This window comes from Siphateles boraxobius, unplaced genomic scaffold (genome assembly GCF_051911475.1).
Source record: "Siphateles boraxobius isolate OS27281-9 unplaced genomic scaffold, OSU_SipBor_1 11, whole genome shotgun sequence".
NCBI classification, from domain to species: Eukaryota; Metazoa; Chordata; class Actinopteri; order Cypriniformes; family Leuciscidae; genus Siphateles; species Siphateles boraxobius.
In genome coordinates this window covers 11308091-11333444 of record NW_027508711.1, presented here as the reverse complement: position 1 = coordinate 11333444, position 25354 = coordinate 11308091, and the positions used below count along the sequence as shown (strand labels likewise).

General features: G+C 38.2%; 1 protein-coding gene across 5 annotated transcripts in view; it reads left to right on the top strand.

Annotated features, from left to right (window-relative positions):
* Positions 1-25354, top strand: part of sgcd (sarcoglycan, delta (dystrophin-associated glycoprotein)) — a 284743-nt gene that overhangs the window by 203053 nt on the left and 56336 nt on the right. For all 5 annotated transcript variants that reach the window (XR_013190496.1, XR_013190497.1, XR_013190494.1 and 2 more), the window contains exons 3-5: positions 11908-12009; positions 19267-19354; positions 21675-21794. Coding sequence is in view for 2 of the 5 variants with exons in the window: in XM_077196702.1 (XP_077052817.1) it covers positions 11908-12009; positions 19267-19354; positions 21675-21794 (310 nt within the window). In the remaining 3 variants the exon portion in view is untranslated. The remainder of the gene's footprint in view (positions 1-11907; positions 12010-19266; positions 19355-21674; positions 21795-25354) is intronic.

Sequence of the window (25354 nt, the reverse complement as noted above, 5' to 3'; positions counted from 1 at the left end):
GAAGCAACTTTTTTGCGGATGGTTCATGTTCCCATTGCGGGAATATAGCCATCTCGATATTGAGATCGAGACTCGCCTTCATCCGTGAAGGTGGAGTCCCAATTACCCCGCCCCACCCTAGGGTGCCGTGTGGGATGGGTGATCGGAGGATCATAGTGATGGTTTCCCCACCCGGTAACCAATCCCAGTGGGCCCCTCACGCCTCTATCACACCGCAGCCGGTGGAGTCCCCCTTTGAGTGCGTTGGTCCCTCTGTAATGGACCAACCAGCCGTTTCATTCGGGGCCCCTCCAGAAGACAGGATGCCGATTGCAGCATCGGAGGGTGAGCTGACCTCTGGAGATGATGACTCGGCTGCGTTATCTGCCTCTGGGAGTGTACACTTTACAAATAAGTGTGAAAATAAGTATTTTATTAATTGATAATGTGCCCCTGTGATTATAATTACTTTAAAAAGGAACAAAAATGTATGGTATTTTACTACCTCTAATGTTCATTTCAGCTGGAAACTGCAGGGAATTGTATGTACATGTACCCTTTTGGACTTTGGCTAAAATATAGGTAGAGTCGAGGCACATTTTTTCCCAATAAGCCAAAGTTTGAAAAGAGGACATTTGGAAGTTTGAATCTTATTTTACTTTAATATCTTCTGTTATGTGGCCTGCATAAAATCACAGGATGAGGAAAGTGATACTAACCTACAACTATGCATTATTTATGATCACACATTCCCCATTAGATTAAACCGAGAGTGGATTGGCATGGAATTAAATGTTGTAATCCCTCAGCATATTAAAATGCTGTTTCTTAATCTGAACAGAATTCAGACCAAATTCATTTCCATGGAAACACTGACACCTAGCTTTGCATGTGTCACGTCATCTTAGATATTTTTCTGCTTGGATACAGAATTTCTTATTGGCAGCATCTTTCCTTCACCATACACGCAAAGCAACTCATATAGTTTATTCAAATTGGCACGGTGTATCAACATCCACACTAGGTTGGTGTGGAGTGACTGCTGCTGCCTGAAATATAATTAAATGTAACAAAGTATTTTTTTTATCAGAGCATAGACAAATGAACTAAAGTTACGAGGTAAAACATACATAGACAGCATTAGAAACATTATTTGCATTGCAAAGGTGCTGTATTTAAAAAAAAATAATAATAATTTCTTACTGGTGGCATTTTGCTGACTTACTGAATGCAATTACACTGAAAAATCCAAATCGATTTAGACACCAATTAACCCTCCTAATTTACTCTGTGAATATTTTTTTCCCTGCGAATAAAACACTAGCGTACAGGTTGACCAAAAAGCCTCCCGTATGAGCAATTCCGGCTCTTTATTTGTTCTTTTATTCTCTCCTCAGGTAAAAAGGTAAAATAATGCAATCAGTTGACATCTCTCTGATAATTGTTCACCCTCTTGCTCTGACTTTCATGATTCATAGCGAGTTTGAAACAAAGATGCATTTGAATCTTTCAGTGAGTCTCTTTAGGGCGTCATGTTCTGTGGAGAGGTCGCAGTGCTCTGCAGAGCTCACTGGTTGTCGACGTGCGCCGTGTCAATGGCATCAAAGCTTGCACATCAAGTAAGTGCGGAGCCTTGTGTGACTGTAATGCAAATGAGTGTCCGTTCCAGATAGAATCACAGGCTTTCAGAATCACATCTGTCAACAAGGGTATTCTGGTTATGTAGGCTAATGTTGTCCTCATTCATTCAAATGTGGACTTTAATGCCAGTTTTAGACTACACTATATTTTTGTCTGTTACGATAGTCACTGTGTCAGACAAGAAACAGAACTACGCGGAACTAGCAACTGACTTCCGTAAACAAGAGCGTAAACAAACGGCTACCAAAGCAACATGTTCGCTTAATGCTAATTACAGTACTCACCGGGTTGATGAAGCACCTCTGCTATCTTTCGTCAGCATTTATTTTGTTTCACTCATTGGTGGTAGTTTATGAAGTCTGGAATATTATTGCCATAGTTCCACAAACCTTTCCTCCATTACAAAATTCCAACTGAGAGCACCAATATCATCTGTGTAAAGCTGTGTACGAAAGAGCTTCTGTGCTCCTATTGGTAAAAAAAAAAAAAAATGCTAGTCTTTGTCATGACGCTGTGACAATTTGTTTATTACAAATTAATAGTCTTCCACTATGGCCACCAGATAAAACAATTGATTATTGCGTCCCGACACCCATTGTCGTATTGAATCACTACGACACCCTATGTCAAACGGATCGTGACAAAATTGGGCTGATATTGTGTAGTCTGAACCCAGCATAACGGACAAAACAATATAATTATGTATTCATTCTCATGTTGCTCCAAACCTAAATGCTGCAAGAGGAGATTTTTGGAAGAATCTTTCAAGTCAGCATGAAACAGAAGTTGCAATAGTCTTTTCTTCCCTATTGTGATGTATGTCCATATGAAACAGCTTCTGGAACAAGAAAATGTTGGACTGTCCATCAGGAATTAATTGGATCAATATTGTTTGCTATTGCTGTAATGTCATGTGAGTGCCTCGAACTGAATCAGTAAACATCATCAGAGAAGAGAAGAGAAGAGAAGAGAAGAGAAGAGAAGAGAAGAGAAGAGAGGAGATGTCACTGCAAGATGGATGGATAGATAGATAGATAGATAGATAGATAGATAGATAGATAGACAGACAGACAGACAGACAGACAGACAGACAGACAGACAGACAGACTAAAATGTACTACATCTATCAAGTTCCAAAAAATTAAGTGTAGTAAAACCTGAAATCGTGATATGGCTTAGAGCTTTTATCAAATTGCAAAGGCTATGATTTACAAAAATGTATGTGCTGTGTGTTTCAGACTGAAGCATGGCACTGAATTCTACGGTGGCTGAGAGAGCTCAACGCTCTGCAACTGAAGAAAACACATGCAAATAGAAAAACACCTGCAAATTAATCAGTTTCACAACACATCCAAATACTCAGAACACAACCAAATACAGAAACGCTCTGCCAAAAGTTCACAGCACAACCAAGTACAGAATATATTTATTTGCAACAGTTATGTTAACAGCCAGAAAAAAATATTTCTGGTAAGAACGTCTCAGTTAAGTATGTAACCCTTGTTCCCTGAAGGAGGGAACGGAGATGTAGTCGACGTGTCGACTGATTGGGATCATGCCAGGGAGCCAGTCATCTTCGAGTACTATTGAAATGAGCCATTGGAATTGACGTGCGTGATTTTCATTACACACTCCACCGCCGCGGTGCGGGTATAAATACGGAAGTGGATGTGGACGTGGATGTGGATGTGGACGCACTAGTTGCTTTTTTGCCAGCAATAGTGGCAACCGGACTACATCTCCATTCCCTCCTTCAGGGAACGAGGGTTACATATGTAACCGAGACGTTCCCTTTCAGTTGCTCACGTTCAACGTAGTTGACGTGTCGACTGATTGGGATCCCAATTAAAACACCACTAGTGCTGCCACCTTCCAGTGCCTAGACAAAAGCCTTCTGATCCCCCCGCATTATTTGAGGCGGAGATGTGACAGGGCTTAGGCCAGGGAAGTCACTGCTGTTCCACAAGACCAAGACTGGGAAAACGTTCACTTTCGTTGGAAAGGAATATGCTGCTGATGCCACATCCTGTCCATAGGGAGGTAACATGTGGAGGATACACATATGGACTGGGCAGATTACCGGGCAGTAAAACATATGGAATGTCACTGGGGTGGCTCCGGCCTAAGACAGGGGAGAAACTCAACCGGACAGTGGGAGCCATACCATGGAAGAATACGAGCCCGTTCTCATCCTTTGGCGGCATATGTGACGCCATATGACAAAACGGCGAAATACTACGCACATGGCACCCTTTAGCGTGAATATAACACGCGAACCCAAGGCGTCATAAAGTTGACTGGCATCCTTTAGCGTGAATATGAGACGCAGACCCTACCCCACACCTAAACCTACCCATCACAGTGCGTGTTATATTGACGATAAAGGGTGCCATGTGCGTAGTATTTCGCCGTTTTGTCATATGGCGTCAAAGGATATGACGCCAAAGGATGAGAATGCGTTAAAAATATACATATGGGATCGCCGTAGGGATCGCAACATATGGACCCAACCTAACACAGGTTCCACCAGTGCATACGAGTGATAGGCCTGGCTTCGGACGTTCCGCCACGTTCGTTGCAAAAGGGTATGTAGGAACTTGACAGGGTTCGGCGAATAAGGGGAAATCTACTGAAGCAAGAATTGTGCACGTATCCAGTCCATAGGAGGGGAATGGCGCAGCAAGCCGACACTTCGAACCGGGCTTACAGTGAAATTGGCTTCATGTGAAGGGAGCCCACGGGAAGCAGTGGTTCGACAGATAGGCTAGTTCTCTAGCGAACGTAGTAGGTGTTGCCCAGCCCCCAACTCTATTTAACATCTGTTCATCGAGTCACTCTGTGTCAACGCCTAGGAGGGACCAATACTCTCACTTAGGAGGAGCTCATGTGGGCCAACCTCTGCTTGGAAGCAGCCTTCCCTTCTGCTTCTGCTTGTCTCTGTCACAGACAGGAGCTGGTCTGTGGTCCAGGCTTTGCATTCTGACCACGTACAACTGCAATGGAGCGGGCGGACAGAGAAAAGCCAGGGCTGGGTCTGCCTCCTCCGGGGCAGTGCTTGCAGGCTCACCACTTGGTCCCGTAGGAGAGTTAGGAACCTTGGGCACATATCCAGGCCGGGGTCTCAGATTTCTTGAGAGTTAGCCGGCCCGAATTCCAGGCACGATTCGTTGACCAAAAATGCGTGCAAGAAGGAGTACTGTTTTTCTAAAAACAGGATTTTTAACTCACTGCCTGCAGGGCTCAAGGGAAGTCTCTTCTGTGCAGTAGCACCAGAGATATGTCCCAAGAGGGTAAAGAGATCCAACCCTCCAATGCTGCTATCAACATCCTATCCTCGGGGGGAACTCCAATTGAATCGTCTGATCGGTCTATTACAGAGGGACCAGCACGTTCAACAGGAAATTCCACCAGCTGCGGTGTGATGGACTAGTGAGGAGCACACAGGGTATGGTTACCGGTCGAGATATCCATCACTATCCTCCGATTACCCATCCCACACGGCACCAGGGGATGGGGCATGGTAATGGGGACTCCAGCTTCGCGGATGAAGGCGAGTCTCGATCCTCACATCGCGTCAGTCATATTCCCACAATGGGAACATGAACCGTCCACAAAAGCTGCTTCAGCCTGCTGTAAGCCCAAACTTGTGATGCAACAATTGTAACTGTCAGAGAGGAATAGGGAACGGACAATAAGCATGTCCCAGCTGGGTTTGTCACTTATTGGGGTCCCCTGGAAACATTTCCATTGTGTTCTGAGCTATTTGCAGCGCGTTTCTTTATTTGGTTGTGTTGTGAACTTTTGCAGGTCGTTTCCATACTTGGTTGTGTTGTGAACATTTAGAGGGCGTTTCTGTATTTGGTTGTGTTGTGAGTATTTGGAGCACACATGTGTTGAAACTGATGTTTTCTTAATTTGCGGGTGTTTTTCTATTTGCATGTGTTTTCTTCAGGTGCAGCGCGTTGAGCTCTTTCGCCCACCGTATAATTTTTACACGTGAGCAGCTTATTTTCTGACATAATTTCAAGCATCACAGAGCGGCAATAAGGTTGTATTTTAAAGCGCAATCACAATTTTTTTTTTTTATCTGAATCGCAATTTGTAAAGCCAAATCGTGCAGATCTAGTTTGTGTACATGATCACAAATGAGATATGTTAAGATAGCTTTGGTATTGGAAGCTATCTAATGGCTTTACAACCTTGGCAACATGAGACTTTTAAATTGTGGGGAATGAAGATGGTTGGGTTGTAATGTCACTATTTGGTGGAGACTGGGTTCATGAATATTAATTTGCTTGCGCTGACATTGCTTGGTAATCTTCCTAGACCATCCGGTCATGTTAGCTAATTAAGATTCAAGAGCTAAACTTTCACCTTCTACTGTTTCGAAATTGCTATCCTGTGCAGTGTGCAGATGCGCTTGAGTTGTACAGCCTTGCATACTTTCTGTGTTTTTTTTTGGCATTGAGATACACATATTAAGGCAGTTTTATGCTTGCTCGGATATTTTTTTTTATTTTCTCCTCATTACCTTTCTGAATAATAATGAATAAATAATCAAGAGATTATGTAGGAGAGCGCATCTCTGAGGTGTCAAAACTCAAATGTCAATAAGTCAACATAATAATCATAGTCTATCATAATATTCAAACTCAGATGTAGCACTGCTGTAGAACACGGGTTCTGAAATTGGGCTCTGTGGAAAAGTTAATAGAAAACGGTGTAAAATAATAATAATAATAATAATAACACTAATAAAATAAGTTAAAATTTGCAGAATTTGCTGTTTAACAGGTTCTGTTTTTCAAAGATATTATCTGGTTATCATGATATTACCCCTTAAACCCATACGATTATAGGATGTTATTCACTACCCTTCCCCTCATTCATTTTTTTAGAGTTTTTTAGAGTTTACCTTAGAGTTAAAGTTAGAAGGTATATCAACCTTCTTCATATTCCTCAGTACATTCATTTAGAACAATATGGAAAAAAATACAATAAAAGAATGTCTGTTTTCTAAATAATGTGTCTTTGTAAAAAGTGTATAGGGTCTCTAGCGACCCAGGGTATGTAATGTAAGTATATTTTTTTCGTGCAACATCAATTGAATCTCTGAAACAATTCAATAAGGCCAATTCACCTTAATTCCTCAAATTGGCAATGTCTGATACACTATGATGACTTGATTTTTCGCTCATAATTACCACAGGAATAAAACAAAACAATAGACAAGTACAATCAGCAAAACTTGAAATGGCTCAGCGAATTACTGCAGAGCAAGTATTGTACACAAACAAATTTTAGTGTCACTGTCAATTGATGGTGGATCTGGTGAAGAAGCTGTAAGCTATCAAAATATTGATTTTGAAGACCTTGAAAACAATAGCTTTGAGAATATGGTTGGGATCACGATTATGAGCCAGATGCTGAATGTACTGGGAATGAGTTCTGACAAGGATTGAACCCTTTCAACTTCCAAAAGGTAGAAATATGCTTTATTTTATTCTTTTGTAAGTTTTATTAAAATATCAGGAGAGTTCTATACTATTGTGGCAGTTATAGTCCATCCGTGTTAGATATAGATCCGGGTCACTAAAGACCCGAATATGTAATAATGATTGACGAAACGTTTATGGATTAAAGGGTTAATCCCAAATTATTTTATTATATTGATAGCCTGATGAGTCAAATTCACAGGTGAACCGAATATCATCGATCATCTTCTAACAAGGCCACATATAAATGTCTGGGTAGATTAATTGGTAGGCAAACAATCATCTCTTAAAATCAACATGTTGGATGCAGGATAAATCTGAATTTGACAAGGGCCAAATTGTTATGGCAAGGCAACTGGTTAGAGTATCTCTGAAATGGCTTTGTGAGGTTTATGTGTTGCTCCTGGTCAGCAATGGCGAGAATTTACCAACAGTGGCCCGATGAGGGATGAACCATAAACTAGCGACTGGGTGTTGTCAAGCTCATCAATATGCATGGGCAGTGAAGGCTATCCCCTATGATCTGAGCCAATAGAAGGTCTACTGTGTCACACGGCATACAAAAATGATGGTTATGGGAGGAATGTGTCACAGTCGAATGGGGCTGTGTAGCCGCAGACCAATCAGTGTGTCTATAATGACCCCTGTCCACCTTTGAAAGCACCTACAATTGGCATGCTATCATCGGAACTGGGCCTTGGAAGCAGTGGAAGAAGATTGCCCTGTACGTTGAGTCACATTTTCTTTTAAAACACATAGACGGCTGTATACGTGTGCGCTGTTTAACTGGGGGAGTGATGGCACCAGGATGCACTGTGGGATGTCGACAAGCTGGAAAAGGGAGTGTGATGCTCTGGACAATGTTCTGCTGGGAAACCAGCCATTCATGTGGGCGTAAATTTGACACGTGCCACCTACATAAACATTGTTGCAGACCTGGTACACCCCTTCATGACAATGGTGTTCCTTAGTGGAAGTGGCCTCTTTCAGCTGGATAAAGCACCTGCCAGACATGATGAGTTCAAGGTGTTGCCCTGGCCTTCAAATTCCCTAGATCTCAATGCAGTTGAGCATCTGTAAGATGTGTTGGACCAACAAGTTTGATCCATGGCGGCTCCACCTTGAAACCTACAGGACTTGTAGGTGGCAAAACGTTTTGGTGGCAGAACAACAGGATACTTTCAGGGGTCTTGCAGAGTCCATGCCTAGGGGGGTTCGGCACTGTTTTGGCAGCATGCGGAGGTGTATATATCATGTACAATCATATTTCATGAACAATACTTTATACATGAAAATATACAGTTGCTTTTATATTTTAGAAAGGGGGTCCCATCATAGCCCAATGGCAAATGAGTAAACACATGGATGTCTGGAACCAAGAAGTAATTTTTCTGATTATTCCGCAATACCTTCTTCACAAGATCTTTCTTTATTTCTTGTTTTCTTTCTTTCTTTCTTTCTTTCTTTCTTTCTTTCTTTCTTTCTTTCTTTCTTTCTTTCTTTCTTTCTTTCTTTCCAAAGCACTCTAAACTGTCTCTCCCCTCAATGTCACAGCATCAGATAAAGGAGATTGTTTTTTCACCCGACCCCTCTTTGCAATTCTTGTCTCCTCTTTCTCTCCTCTCACACATTCTCCTCCAAAATAAATATCAAACAGCCAGTGCAGTGACACTGGTGGTGGAAATCAATTTACTCCTTGATGCTGCATAAACTGTGGCAAGCCAGAGGAGGTTTGTTGGTTCCCGCATGGAACCGTGCAGAAACACACCTGAGAGTTTTCGGCCTTTCTGTAAGCTGCTGCAAACATGCCTGAATAATTCATCATATTCTTTGCTTTTCCTGTGCCCATATCCGCCACTTCTTCGATTCTGCTTTGATTCGTGTAGAGAAAGACCTGGAAATATTCACTATCATATGGCGCCTAATCTCATTCTCCTTGCTTCCCCTTATCCTGTATCTTTACTTAGTTTGCATTCTATCACCACAAAAGCTAAGTTTTACTTCCAACCTGCCCTAAATCTCTTTTACTGAAAAAATTATAAATAAATTTAGGATTCATTTGGATCTGGTTTTGGAACATGATAGTCGGTTAAAAGCTCCTAATTAGCATGATTGTAATGTTAATTTTGTCAACTTTTTCTTTTCTTTTAGTCCTTTATCAAATGACCTTTTTAGTTTGTTGGCATATTTAGTCAACCTATCCTGTTTTTTGGTTAATCAAGTTTTACTTGACTAAAATATTGGGAATTTTAGTCTGTTTTTTATTATTATTTGATTCTCTTTTCCCCTTTTATATAGGCTTCTAAGGTATCAAATAGTAAACACTGTGATTCCACACAATGACTTTGATTCCTTTGATTCCTATCCACATGCTAATGTGTCTTCTCAATCCAAACAGACCTGCAAATTGCAACAGCATGACTCAAAGAGTTTGTTACAGACTTTCATAGAAGTCAGACATAATACAACTCATTCCCCATATTTGCTCACGCTAATGGCAGTTATGCAAATAAAATGTCCAGGAGACCAAAGCAGGGTACAATTGTGACAGGCACTTTGATCCTTTTATGTGAACGTTATTAAATATGGTGATAAGACCATGTGAGGGATAGGAAGTGGCAAAATATTCCTCACTAAAGGCTTCAGATTTCAAAGAAAACAGTCTATGTTTATTGTAAGAGCAATGTTAAAATAGCAACCTGAGCTATTGGGACCCTGTATCAAAGACATTTGCATGCATTTAATGCTTAGTTCAGGCCCAGAGTGGCCATCTGGAGAATTGGGAGAAATCCCGGCGGGCCACCCTAAGATTGGGCTCGCAGGAACCTTCCACTTGGTTCGACATAAACACAGTTTCACATGGGACGTGGAAAGCAGAAGTCCCTAGTTCATTTTCAATGAAAGACAAACTAAATCGTCAAATCGTGGGCGGTTCTAGTGGCAAAGACGGTGTGCAAGCAGTGCTCGTACACCCGAAAGCATCACTTGCACGTGCAGCTCTTCGTAGTTGTTATAAAAATTATAAATATTATTATATGGTGTAAATATGTATTACGCACGCAGTAAGGTGAGCCACATGACCTTGCCCTGCTTTCTCTCCATGCGTCAAATGCATGTTACAGTATTGGGTGACTAATAATTGAAGTAACTATCACACATCTTTAGTTTGTATATAAAGCAGCGCATCAGTTTATGCTATGCATAAAAAAAACTTCAGTTTTAGTCACTTGGCAGAGAGTATGCATACTCTCTCTCTCACGTATGTGCATACCCAGAGAGAAAGAGTGAATCTGCATAGGCCTATCTACCATGTACAGAACAGATAATAGTAAAAGTTTAGCTATTAAATATGTTCTTTCTTGTTTGTTTTTATTTTGTCCTGACAAACTAATGGATTTTTTTTTAATTAGCCATCAATGTTTTTAAAATCTCAGTAAATGATTGAACATTTTTGTGAGGCCATCCTCCCGTTCAAATAATTAAAAAAAAAGTCATCAAGACAATATCACAGTTTTTATACAGTAGGGTAACCTAACATAACATTTTATAGATGAGCATAGTCTAATCCACACTGCTGTCTGATATTTATTTTAATTTATTGGATGTTCAAAGACGTGCAATGTGAGTACAAGCCAGCGGGGGAGTAAGGATGGGGACAATCACACCAGGGCACGGTATAAGGCAACCATGCCTATAGTGTGATGTACACCCTACGTCTACAATAAATATGGCAACACTAATTTCACAGTAGTGAATTTCATTTTCTATTGTCAATAGAAAACCAAGCACCTTTTTATGCTGGTCAATGCGGTGAATGAACTGTTGTGACATCTGAGCAGTGAATTCTTTCATTGATTCCTATTGAAATGATGGAGTTGGCTCTTGAAAAGTGCTGAAGGTTTGTTGACTTTGCTTGCTTTGTTAACATTTTCCTTGTCGATGGAAAGTGAAATATTTGTTATTATTATTATTTGATTTGAATCACTTGATGTTCTTCTAGGATTTCTGTTGAGGAGATTTTTTGACAAAACAAATCTGGATTTGGTGGATTTTTTTTTTTTGGGGGGGGGGGGGGGGGGGTTTAATAAATTATATAAACTAACTATTTAGCAAACTGCCTAAAACTTGTTGTGAAATGACCCCACTGTTTTATAAATCTACATTATAATTGTCTATTTTAATTATCTAACATCAAAAAACATCTGAGGGATGTCTCATTGACATCATATAAATCACTGTAAAAAAAAAAAAAAGAAGGTTAAACATTTTTTGTTTAGTTATTTAAAACAGTTTTCTTATTTTCCAGTGAAAACTCCATGAAGATACTGTAGATTTATTGAGAAGCAGAATCATGTAAAATATTAATACTTGTTTTCATAAAATATACACGGAATTAATTTTATTCATTTTTTACTTCATTGGCATTTTTTAAGCATAAATATAAAAACGTTTTGAGAGGTTTTACATTAATTGATAAATAAGTCTTGCTTTAAATTGAGCTTTTTAAAATGTATAATTTTGATTTTAATTTAACTATTATTTACCGAATGTTTACAATTTGTTACTGGACAAAAATACTGATTAAGATATATTTGTTTAAGACAAAGATTCATTCATTCTTTGCAGTGTAGCAAATTCTAATTACATCAATTACTTCCAAATGACTTCCATGTCAACATCTAAAAATGTTTTAACGAATACTCATAAGCATCTTTTTTTCATTCATGTCATTAACCTGTTGTATTTCTCTCTCCCTTTCTTTTCCTCTCTTTCTGTCCACCTCTTTCTGCAGGATGGCATGGGTCACCTGCGTATCACAGAAAGAGGCCTGAAACTGGAGGGCGATTCGGAATTCCTTCAGCCGCTGTATGCCAAAGAAATCCAGTCCAGACCAGTAAGTGCACATCAGGGCCTGTCACCATGGTGTCTGCGCGATAGCAAGGAGGACATACATTCTCTCTCTCACACAATGTCCGGGCGTAATAATATCAGTGAGACTGCAGTGGATGGATGGCTTGATAATGTGTAGGGTGCTGGCGTTATCTCATCTGTCTAGCACGAGTGAGACTAGAGAGAGTGAAAGACAGAGTGATAGAAAGAAACAAACAGAGGAGATGAGGTGAGGTGAATAACAATGGCCCGATGGGACTGGTGATGAGAGGAAACTCCCATCCACTGCAGTAGGAATAAAAGACTCACTCCAAGAATTAGACAAACACCACATGCTAAGATGGTGACACCAGGAGAAATAACCAACTTACAAATATTCATATAATCAGGGGTGCACATAACTGGTTCTCATGTGTGGTAAAAATAAACTATGCGCAGCAGAAAACATGGAGGGAAGCGCTGTTGAGTACCAACATTTTTGAGGTTAGGGACACGCCATCTCTGGTAAGATATCAATCATGATCATAAGTGTGTTTCTAACCCTAACCCCACCCTAACCCATAACCCCTAACCCTAACCCTAACCCTAACCCTAACCCATTAATTATTAGGGGTGCAACGGATTGCACTTGACGGTCATCGAGACGGCCGGGCACGCGTGGAACGCTCCATATACCGAACCGTCTCGGTTGGATGATTGGTTTCTCATGGGTTGGCCGTGCTGGTCCTCAGCATTCAGTTAGCGAACTCAAAGGGAACGTCTCGGTTACGTATGTAACCCACGTTGAAGGAGGGAACGGAGACGTAGGCCCGTCGCCACTAGTGCTGGGTCACCGCTGACCCCGGCCTCCGCTCGGCTCCACAGCGAAAAACAAGTGGTGCGTGCATCCGCTTCCATATTTATACCCGCGCTGCGGGGCGGAGCGCGAGGTGCAAATCTCTCACGCCAATGTGCATTGGCTCGTTTTTTCAATAATCGAAAATGATAGGCTCCCTAACCATGATCCCATTCAGTACGGTAAGTCCGACTACGTCTCTGTTCCCTCCTTCAGGGAACGAGGGATACATATGTAACTGAGACGTTATGTCATAAGTGAACAGTTGAGAAAGAAACTGGATGTGTGTCAGGATATTCAGTCCGTGCATTCAGTCTTAAAGTGACAGCAGCCTAATATTCCTGCTGTTGTCTGTGCCATTAATGTAAATATAATAAAATACAGCTTTAACAAGGATTAACCTATATTTAATTTCTACAGTGAACAAATAGTGTTATTTTACATTTGGGCTGCTTGTAGGATAAGTGTGCCGCGTAAAGTGTGAGTACCAAAGCAGCATCTCCAGGTGCTCTCTTGAGAACCATACCAAAAGTTATGTGCACCCTGTATAAATGTGTGGTTCTAAAACGTGAATTTTCATCTATCTATCTATCTATCTATCTATCTATCTATCTATCTATCTATCTATCTATCTATCTATCTATCTATCTATCTATCTATCTATCTATCTATCTATCTATCTATCTATCTATCTATGAAATAAAACCATTTAATATTGATTAAATATTTTAATTAATATTAATTTCAATACTCATTGAATTGCACTATACCAGCACAGATTCACAGAGATTGGGGATGGTTTGTGAATATTGTGGAGGTTTTGGTGCTGAAATAGCATGCGGAAAAGTGCAATTTTTAATCCGAGATCTTTCATGATTCCATTTAAAATAATAATAATAATTAAAAGAAACCATTAATTTTCAGATGCTTTCATTCAAAGCAAGTTGCAGAAGATGTATTGCAGGAATATTCCCATAAAGTGCCACAGAACTGTAACCACAGTAACTCACCAGCTGTTGCCACATTTCTAGTTCATAGCAACCTGGGGATGCATCTACCAACCAATTTATCCGCTAGTGCTTAACCGACTGCCACTTACTGAGGCATACAAAATGTTTAATGGAATTTTGCTTTTTAAATAAAGGATATAAAATAATATACTATAATTATATCAGATTTCTTGAAATAGAAAGTAAACGTTCACTACTATTCTTCGTTATTTCACATTCTATTTTGTGATGATGCCTTCAAATTTAATATTCCAAACCTTTTGTTTTTTCCGTTGTATGTTAGATTCTACATTTTAGATGTTACAGACGTTTAGATGTTTTATTCAGAAGGTCACAGCACATGAATAATTGAACACCTGTTGAATTCCTGATGTTTCCCTGTGTAAATAACTCTTCACCAGTATCAGCATATGATGAATCTGGTTCACATTTCTATTACATTGAGACTTTAATGTCAAAATGAAACCAGAATTGACCTTGTTTACTTTGTCATTTCACATTTTTGTTTTTATTCTGCACGATTCACACACAAAGCAAATGTCTTCTTTAAAGGTGACATATTATGCCCCTTTTCACAAGATGTATTACAAATCTATGGTGTCCCAGAAGGTGTCTCTGAAGGAAATTTCAGCTCAAAATACCTTACAGAGAGACTCAGGAAGAGATTGTAACTTTTAGACTGCATCTGGACGTTTCTGACTGGTTAGTGGATAGATGGATGTAGTTGTTGTAGTTACATTGATTAATGCCGACTCTTTGCATGTACTGTCATGTTTAACTTTTACACAAGTTGACACAGTTCCCTGAGGTCTTTATAAGACAGCTGTGACATTCTGACATTCTGTGCTTGTATGTACAGCAACGACAGAACAATTTGCATGCTTTTTCGTACTTTTGCCATTGCGTTAGAACTGGTTATCTGTTGTTGCTTGTGTAAACCAAATAACGGCATTGTGGGTGGAAACGTGCAGATTAAGGGGCGGTAATATTATAACACTGTGTCCTAACCAGACGCGATGCGATACGATTCCAGCGACAAATAATTTGTCTGTCCACACTAGACGCGACGCGACTGCGAGTGCGAGATGGGTAAAATTAAATTAAAACCCACAGCCAATCAAAACAGCGCGTGGGCGGAGTCTCGCGGCAAGCGCACAGCACCAGAGAGTGATGGCAATCGCCAGAAAATGGATAAGTAGGCTACATAATCAAATACACAAATATTACACCATTTAAACATTATTCACATTGGCTACTGAGTTACTAAAACAATCTTGGTCAAAGAATATACTTGTTTGTTCAGAGTTTTAACATTCTTGTTTACATTTGTTGTCAACACTTTATATTACGACCCGCAAACAACTGCGTAAGTAAACCGAAATTACGGTGTATGTTTCTGTAATTATAGTGTACTTCCGTGTAGGTATAAGGGAACAATATGTTAAGCTTTGGGTAATAAAGGGGTAACAAGCAGATATACAACCTGCATTGTAAGTAAACCGAAATTACGGTGTATGTTTTTGTAATTATAGTGTACCTCCGTGTAGGTATAAGGGAACAATATGTTAAGTTTTGGTTAATAAAGGGGTACATTTATAATGTAATTATTTTAAAACAGGTACCTATTCTCTTAATATATTCCAGGCAAAAATTGTAAGTTTTTGTGGGTTGTAAATTAAATGTTTATTATATATATATATATATATATATATATATATATATATTGACTGTATGTAAGCACATATGATAAAAATTGAATTTATTGGCTTTTCTTACTAAACTACTTAACGTTAAGCCAAAAAAATTAGTTTCTGCTAAAAATTAGTTTCTGCTTTAATTTAGAACGTACCATCTAGTACTTAGTACTTACCTCATCACGTTGTATTGCAATGACACTTAAATGTCAGGGCAAATATACTACGTAATTAAAACATTTTTTTGTTTTGTTTTCTTAATAAGAGTACCTTTCTCTGTAATTACTGTGCAAATAGTGTTGTTTCGTATTGTTACATAGTAAGTAGTGTTTGTTACCCATGTAACAAGTGTATTTACAGGGTAAGTGTAACTCCTGCGGGCTGTAAATTAAAGTGGTGCTTGTTACCCCCTTGTTCTGTGTAGTTACAGGGTAAGTGCAGTAAATATACAAAGGATCCCATTTAATTTCTGACTTTTATTTTACAAAAAAAATTCAAAAAACTTTTTTATCTTTCATCTTAAAATCAATAAAACATTGTCTTTTCTACAGTATACTCAAACAACAAAGTAAAAAATTATATCCCCCCTCCCCCCTTCTTTTTGAAGATTTGCTTCTCTTGCTTTTCTTCTTCTTTCTTTTCTTGCTCTTCTTTTAGGAATTTTTTCCTGGAATATAATAACAGAATAGGTACCTGTTAGTTTCAAAATAATTACATTATAAATAATTTGCTTGTATATCTGGTTGTACCCCTTTATTACCCAAAACTAAACATATTGTTCCATTATACCTACACGGAGTTACACTGTAATTACAGAAACGTACACCGTAATTTCGGTTTACTTACGAAGTTCTTTGCAGGTTGTATAACTGCTTGTTACCCCTTTATTACCCAAAACTTAACATATTGTTCCCTTATAGCTATACGGAAATACACTATAATTACAGAAATGTACACCGTAATTTCGGTTTACTTACGCAATTGTTTGCGGGTCGTAATATAAAGTGTTACCCATTTGTTTAATTTCAAGATCTGAGGTGAATTATCCATTGTTGCTTTTACAGCTACAAAGCTGGGAGCACTAAATGATTTTAAAAGTCATATTACACTTAACATTAAATAAAGCACATAAACAGTAGGCTACCTGAGATTATCATTGCCACACTTTGTGTTTGTTGTTCCATCTGCGACGTCGCAAAGAAATAGAAACGTGTCGCCGTCGCGGCTGGTTAGGACAAAAACTCGCATGCAGTTAGGACACGGTGTTAGGCTACCAAACTAAAGTTACTGGGTTGTTACTTTTCACGTTTTCAGGGTTGGCAGATGCACAGGGGACCCTATTATAATCAGATTTTCATGAGATGTCCCCTTTAAAAACTTGCTCAGCCTTTGATTTTCCTTTTCAGCTGATGTCACAAATCCTTCCTAGTACTTTTTATAACCTCGCCTCTTTAACCACTTGGTCGTTTTTTCTCATTGCATTTCTGAAATATGTCAGATTTTTGTGACATATTGATGTTCATACTGTTTGATGTTCAATCAAGTATACAGAACAGTGTTATAATTTATATTTAACCAGGGCTCGACTTTAACACTTGACAACTGCATGTGGACTTTCAGCAGTGGCATGTAACGCAGTCACTCCTACTAGCCAGTTTGAAGATTGAATTTTATATATAATAAATACATTTTTCAATTGTAGTGTTTTAAAAAGGCATCTGAAATAATAAACTATAGGTGAAATGTAGTGTTGTCAAAAATATAGATTTTCCGATACATATTGATACTGAAATATCTGAAACGCTTTCAATACAAATTTCCATGGATTATAAACACGATACAAGTTGCACTTTCCCATCTCTCATCTCTCCGACAGCAAGTTACACACAAACCCGCCTCCCCTCACTCACTCATTTTATTTGCTCTGGATGAATATTTTTGGTGTTACAGGACTTGAATTTTGCCGTGGGATTGTACGTATTGCGCATATTTGTACTCGTTCCTGCAGATTTTTGGCTCACATCCAAAGTGTGTGAGCATAAAGCCTCTTCTCAGTATAAAATTGAGTTATTTTTCACTGTTTGTTGCACTTTAACTGTCACACACAAAGTAATGTCAAAACATACATGTTTTTAAGTGAACGTAAACAGTTGTGTAACAGTAAGGATCTGTGTGTCAGGTCAGCCTTATATACCTACTGCCAAATTATGAGATTATCTTAAAATATTTATATGGGAGTTTTTCCCCATGGTATCGATGTCAAAATTGTGGACAATGAAAATGTTGAGTGGCTACTTGGAAAACCACTAGCCACAGTGGCGGGTGAGCAAAAAAGTTAATGTCAAGACAACAACCAAAAAAAACAAAAAAAAAAAAATGGGGGGAATTTAAGATGTAAATATGTATTTTCTTGATTTTTATTTCTTCAATGACAAGGAGTTTAAGGAAAGATAAGAGCAAGTCATAGACAATATAGCTTGCGTTCCTCTTAAATAGTCTAACTGCAGTAGACTTTTTTTTCTGTTTCTGACCTATTTTTGCAGATGTTCTCACAATAATGAAGAGCATCTAAAAAGAAAGCATGCTACACTTGAGTTAAAACAGAGCAGTAAAACTAATGCATAATTTAAATTAAAGACATATCTCTAGCTTTTAAAGTGCAACACAATCGTATCTTTATTTAAAGAGTCAACTGGAGCATGAAATATTGTTTTAGATTATGACAGATGTCTGTTTGTTTGTTTTTTACAATTTTAGCTGTATGTAGATGGATGTCTTTTATTTATTTTTATTTTTGTTCATCTATTCTTGGAGGAGACCATCTGGCCAACACTTAAATCAACCCAGACATGCATGCTGTGTTAATTTTTGATCGGCCCCTAAGCATAGAGAGAATCTTTACCAAGTGTTTGCACAGTACCCTGCCTAGGAGAGACTTCACAAATGATTATATTGTGCACTCACAGGTGAACGTGTAACACTGCAAAATAATTTTTAACGAGAATTGTTGTCTTATTTTCCTAAAACAATATTTAAACAAGACACATTCACCTGATAAGCATGATTACATAAAATATTAAGACTTGTTTTCAGAGAATGTATCTTGATTGTGTGTTTTTTGCACTGGCTGTTTTTTTTTCGGTAGTTTTAAGCAGAATAACGATTGACCACACATAGCTCTTTAAAGGTGCAGTAAGCAATTTCTGATAAACACTGTTTAAAGTGGATCGGACCGATCACCACAACAAACTTGTAGTCAATCAGTAGCAGGGGGTGTATCCACTCATGATGGGGGAGGAGAGATAGTGAGCAATAGGGAAATTTGAAGAAAGATTGTTGAAAGAGAGACAGCTGAGAGACATTACATACCTTGTCCTCAGTGCGTCATCTTCGCTTTATTTTTCACGAAGCATTATTTTGCTTTGCTTCTGCTATGATAAAGAGAGATCTACTCTTGCATTACCTGTTTGAAAATGTTGGGGGCGGAGCAATGAGCAATATTGTGTTTGTTTGAGTTAATTTCCAATAACAACAGTGTTCAACAATGATTCTCAGCAATCGCTGACTGTGCCTTTAACGTAACAATTGCAGGTTACCACTTTTTACAGTGTGGAAGACAATTTATAATTTTCTCTTTTTTTGCATTCCAAGTAAAAAAGTTGAATTTATTAATGTATTATTTATTTATTTTTTATCTTTTAACTCTTCTTTTTTAATGTCAGGGAAGCCCATTGTTCCTGCAGTCTTCTAAGAACGTGTCTGTCAACATCCTCAACGAGAAGAAGCAATTAGTATCTCAACTTGTTGCAGGTAAGCAAACAAATACAAACACACTTAAAGAAGAACTCCGGTCAATTTTAACATTGAGCTCATTTTTTTTTGGAAATTTGGAGTGCTGTCAGTACAGAGAACAACGACAAAAATCGGTGTTGCCTACTCCGTGTTATCCTCTTTTTAAAATGTGCACCCTGTTGACTTAAATGGGGCAAGTTTTAAACCTGCTTTTAGCCTCTTAACATCCTTGATGTGTCATTACAAGTGATTTTGTGAGTGATGTGAGTGATTTTATTCAGAGTGAACACAGTGAATCTGACTGCAGTAGATGTGAAAGATATGAATAAAAGTGATGTTAATTCAGCCAGCTCACATACCTGTATTTACTTCCTGTTTTCGGTCGAAGTCCACAGTAGTCGATTGTCGAGTGCGCATCAAGGATGTCAAGGATGTTAAGAGGCTAAAAGCAGGTTTAAAACTTGCCCCATTTAACTCAACAAGGTGCAAATTTTAAAAAGAGGATAACACAGTGTAGGCAACACCGATTTTTGTCATTGTTCTCTGTACTGACAGCACTCCAAATTTACAAAAAAATGAGCTCAATGTTAAAATTGATCAGAGTTCTCCTTTAAGCTAAGAATTGTTTAAAAACCCTCATGCAACCCCTTTGTGCTAATTACAATGCTCTTGCTCCCCAAGATTTCGCAGACTATAAATCGTAATGAATATTTCTCGCCCCTTCTCTGTGGGCGTTTATATTAGGGTAGATAGCATGAAATGAAATATTCACTGAACTCGGGAGGCGACTATATGGGCCAATCCGCTCACAGGAGGAAAATTAATCCAGGCAGCTATAATGTTAGATTTTATAGGACAGATGGTTAAATGACTATTTTGAAAGAGTTAAAGGGTTATTTGATAGCCAGATTGTTATAGTCTCATCCTTCTCATGATGTAGCCTTTATAACTGTGACTAGAGACTTCATTACAGCGCAGTAATTGCATGTGCACGGATGCATGTACTATTAAGTCCTGGTTAATAGCGTAATAGTAAGGCTATATTTTAATGAGAGTAATTTTGCCTTAAATGGACTAGTTAAGTGACTTTCACTTGAGTTATGGTGCTAGAACAACTGTATACAAAACAAAAATAATTGGAAGTACAAGAACAAGTATATGTTTAATTAATTGAAATTCTAATGTGCATTGTATAGACTACTAGCTGGTCAGAAAAGTCATTAAGTAAATTACAATATTGAATGTGCCAAGTGGCAAATATTTTAATAGCTTGCTGCTTATTTGCAGTAGTATATATTTTAGGGATGTAACGGTACACAGACGTCATGGTTCGGTACGTGGATCGGTTTTTGGGTCACTGTTCGATACGAGTTCGGTACAACAGGAAAAAGCAACAATTCTTTAATGGATTTTTTTTTTTTGTGGAACATATATATATATATAGATAGACAGTGACAGTGTGACAGTCATTTATGGTCATACAGATAAGAGTAAGACATCATTCGAAACTGTATTTTTATTTGTGTACACTCACAATACAAAAAAAAAAACATTTTGTAAAATAAAGAAAACAAACAGGATGCCTCTTTCTGCTGTGCCAGGTTCTTTTCTGGGAAGTTTGTGGAGTGTCTTAATAATCACATTAATCAAAACTCAGCGTATAAGCTACTAGCAAGCTCTTGCGTGCAGGGTTTGAAATTTACTGTTTCACTCAATTTGGCTTCTAAATTTTTAAGTTATACCGACCATTCAAAACTTCTACTAGCCAAAAAAGAAAAAACAAAACAAAACAAAACAAAATTAACCAGATTAACTATGTCACAGCTATGTGTATATATATATATATATATATATATATAATTGTTATTATTATATAATTCTAAATCTGCTCAGAATTGGCTTAGACGAACTTCCCCAGGAAAGTGAGTAAACATAAGTAACACACCAAATTGGCTAGTGATATGACAGCGTTACCCGCCACAGTTGATCTTTACCCTTATTTGGCGGGTTGGTGGGTGTTAATTTCAAACCCTGCTTGTGTGCCATCTGAACTCTTGTTTTGGGTTGGTGGATAGATCTCTTCTTCTTCTGCTCTTTTTCCGGTTGTGGAGGTTAGCAAACAGAGCTGCATTACCATGCACGCCCCCTTCTGGATTAGAGTGTGGATCGCCTGTGACTGACTGTGTTCACCGAACCGTGTGACGTCTATTACGTGACGGTTCGGTGAGAATACATGTACCGTTACACCGCTAATATATATATTATAATATATTGAGCTAGATTCTTTGGGGACCAAGGAAAAGGTTCTTCATAAAATGTAAAAATATATTTTTGTCAGGTTCTCATGGAGTTCATGCACGGGGCAAAATGCTGGAGGTAAAATCAAGTGCAGGAAAACTGCTCTTCTCTGCGGACGACCATGAGGTGGTAGTTGGTGCGGAGAGATTACGAGTTATGGGTGAGTGAACATTTAAATTATAACACATTTAAGGGTATTAAACTTATGCTCACAGAAAGCCTTATCCCTGTTCCCATCACACAGTTGTTTGGCGCAGTCAACAAAGAGAAAGCTGAAGTGCTAACTGAGCCTCACAGAACTGATTTTAAGCACAGACTGGCATGAGACATTGTCCTTCTTGTACGAATTGTGTTGGTAATTAATACAGTGGTACAATTCAATAAGAATATCCTGAGTTTTGATGTCAAAGTCCATTTCACACATTTAGGAACCCTCCAAAATCAATGGCAAAGCAACTACTACAATATAATTAAACATTTGACATTTGTTGCTTTCAAAAATAAATTCAATACTATTTGCAATAATACAGGTTTTCAAACTGGTGTGTGTTTGTGGGGAGGGGGGGGGGGGGATTCTACACATGCATTTTTTCAGAGCCGTTAAAATTAACATGTTAAAGTAATCATTGATTTTGACACAACTACTGAATGATATTGTTTCAATCAAAATGTTATTCCGTTGATTTTATTTTTTTGCTGTATAGTTGATAGAAAGTAAACATTTTCCAGATATTATTTGAACAGTTTTGGCTTTAGTGCAGAGACGATATAACATCTTAATTATTATTATTATTATTATTATTATTATTATTATTATTATTATTATTATTATTATTATTAATTAAGGCATATTGGCCCATTTATTCTCTAGTCCTATTAGAATGTTGAAAGAATATTGGCACAAATCGTTTTAAAATTGTTTACTTGGCAGTGCTTTCCAACATTAAAACCCCAGATGGGGAGAATATATATATATATATATATATATATATATATATATATATATATATATATATATATATTTATTTATGTTTCTTTCCCCCATTTATCTTTTTATTTCAATTATTTATTTAACTTTTCAAGGTTGTTTTGTGCTGTATTTGATCATGGAGCTTTGCTTTTCTCAAGGGTAGAGCTAAACTTCCTTTAAAGTGATTACTCAAGCCTGTGTACATCCATTTTCCCCCAATGATTTTCCCTAAGCCACAGTTCATTACCTTACATCCACTCAAACTCAGCGACGGACTGCAGCGAGAACAGGATTATTTAGAACGGGATGTTTCTCTTTCGGATTTTATGTCAAGTGTTCCTGGGTTGATGCCAGGCATCTGAATTAGTTTGGTGGACCACACAGGGACGATGTGCACGTTTTAAGGTCAGGAAAATCCTGCTACTCTAATACTGAGATAAATGCCTGTCTCCTTTTACGAGTCTATAGCTTAGAAACAATCTTAAGAGCTCCTGCCATGTAATAGATCTACGCTCTAATGTCATGACAGCTGAGAGTGAGTCTAGGGTAAACACAACATCAATTGCCATCAGAACACATCTGATCAACTCAGAATACAACTTTACACCTGTCAGTCCAAGCAAGACTTAACAAATACCAATGTTCACTCTAATATTTGTTCTTCGACAAAACCTCTTTCTATTGGGCAAATCTTTTAAAGGGCTTGACACCTACTTTTTTCCCCAAGAAAATGACAATGTTTTTATGAAGAACGAAGAACTTTGAAGAACTTTATTGCAATACAAATTGATAAAATAATTAAATGATTTATAATTATATTATTATAATTAAAATAATTATATCATTTATAATTAAAAGACATAGCAAAAGAATTGTATTTATTTAAATTCAAAAAGTACACTAGGTTTTTAAGACATGAGAGCGACGGGGGAGGAGCTTCTGGAAAGCGGCCGCCTTCTTGGCTGCATCCTGGAACCTCTCGACGACTGAAATTACAGCGTTGCCGAAGAGGCCAGAAGGTGACGGCCGGATCCATAAGAAAATGATTGTCCTTCTCTTTAATATTGCTTAGTTTGAGCCACAGATGCCTCTCAGTGGCCACCAGGATGTCAAAACCACAACCAGCTCCTCAAATGCATGAGACTGAGGTGGAGAGTCCTCAGTATCTCTTGCATCGACACTGGTAACATCTAGCTCCTCAGAACTTGATAGTTGCGGTGTCGGTGCCTCAATTGGGGCGGAAGGAACCGCAGCGTGTGCTTCCAAACCCTGAGTGAAGGCACTGGACCTATCAGGTGAAGACAGAGATAAGGCTGGGCCCATCTCTAACCCTGCTGATAGATCCATTTGCGAACACCATGACTGTGATCGCCGCTGTGTCTCGGCAGTAGTTGGACCAGAGCCCTTGGGAACCCTAAACTTAACCCTCCATTCGTTGACGTGACAGGTTACAAGGTAGTTTGTGACGTCAGAAACACCAGCGATCTCAAACTGTGTTTTTGATTCTTTGGTTCACTGCAGTTTTAAGGAGAAAATACTCAGCAGTGGTGTTGACTGATGAATTTGCACAGTTTGTCTTAAAGCATATTAAAAACACCACATAGACATTTTCACAGGGGGACTTTAAGTGTGTATAAAAACTTGAACTCATGTTTATTCAGTGTAATGAAAATAAAAGTTTAGATTTTACTTGACATTTACATTTTTCGAGGTTAAAAACAGTTTACGAAAGGTTGGTTAAAAAATTGACAATAGGAAACCAACATGAATACAAAGAGTGTTTTTACATTTATGCATTTGGCAGACACTTTTATCCAAAGTGACTATCCATTCACATTCACATTTTATCAGTTGCCATTGCCGCTCTCAACCTGTTTAAGCTACAGGAATGAAGGGTACATTGACACATATGATTTTTATTTTTTATTTTGTCTATCATGAATACTCTTATATGTTATTGGCCCATTCTTGTTAATTCGTATAGCATGCAGAAAGATAGCATTCACCCCAATTAAGTACTATTTACTTAATTGTGATATTGTGCTATCTTCTAAGTTATTTTAGATGCCGGTGCAATGTAAAAAGTGGTAACCTGCAATTGTTACATTAAAGAGATATTTCTTCCTGATCTCAGTTGGTCAGTTGGCGTGACCTAATATATATTTAGGTTGATTCAGCAGTGTTTAATAAAAAAAAAAATTTGAATATAATCGATGAGTTTAGAAGTTACTATTTGCAGCACATCTTTTAGGTTACCATTTTTTTTTTCAATTCTGAGCGTTTTCTAAAGAACTAGATGTGAATGTTCCTTGTGGGACTTCAAAAGATTCTGCTATGCCATGAAGACCTTTTTTTGCTTCTAATTAGAGGCTTTACTTTTAACAGTGTGTGCACAAATAAATGCAAACGCATATACAGTCACTAAATGGGATGAATCATAGTTTCATAAAACAACCCAACCTTAAAGTCTTCCAGAACATGAAGAGCTCGCTGTGAAAACTTTTCTTTTCATTCACTCGCTGACTTTTCTTTCATGTGCTCGTCTCAGTGCAGAGGAGAATCATTCCCAGCTGGAGACATTCGATTACAGTATTTTGCAACTCTTTTATGATAAGCAGTGCTTCATCTGATGAGAGACTGCCATAGTATAAGTGTCGGCCCCGATATAAAAGAATACAGAGCAGGGAAGGAAATTCAAAATGTCTCACGGGGGGCGGGGGAGCTGTGAAATTCTGTTCGTATTTTGTTCA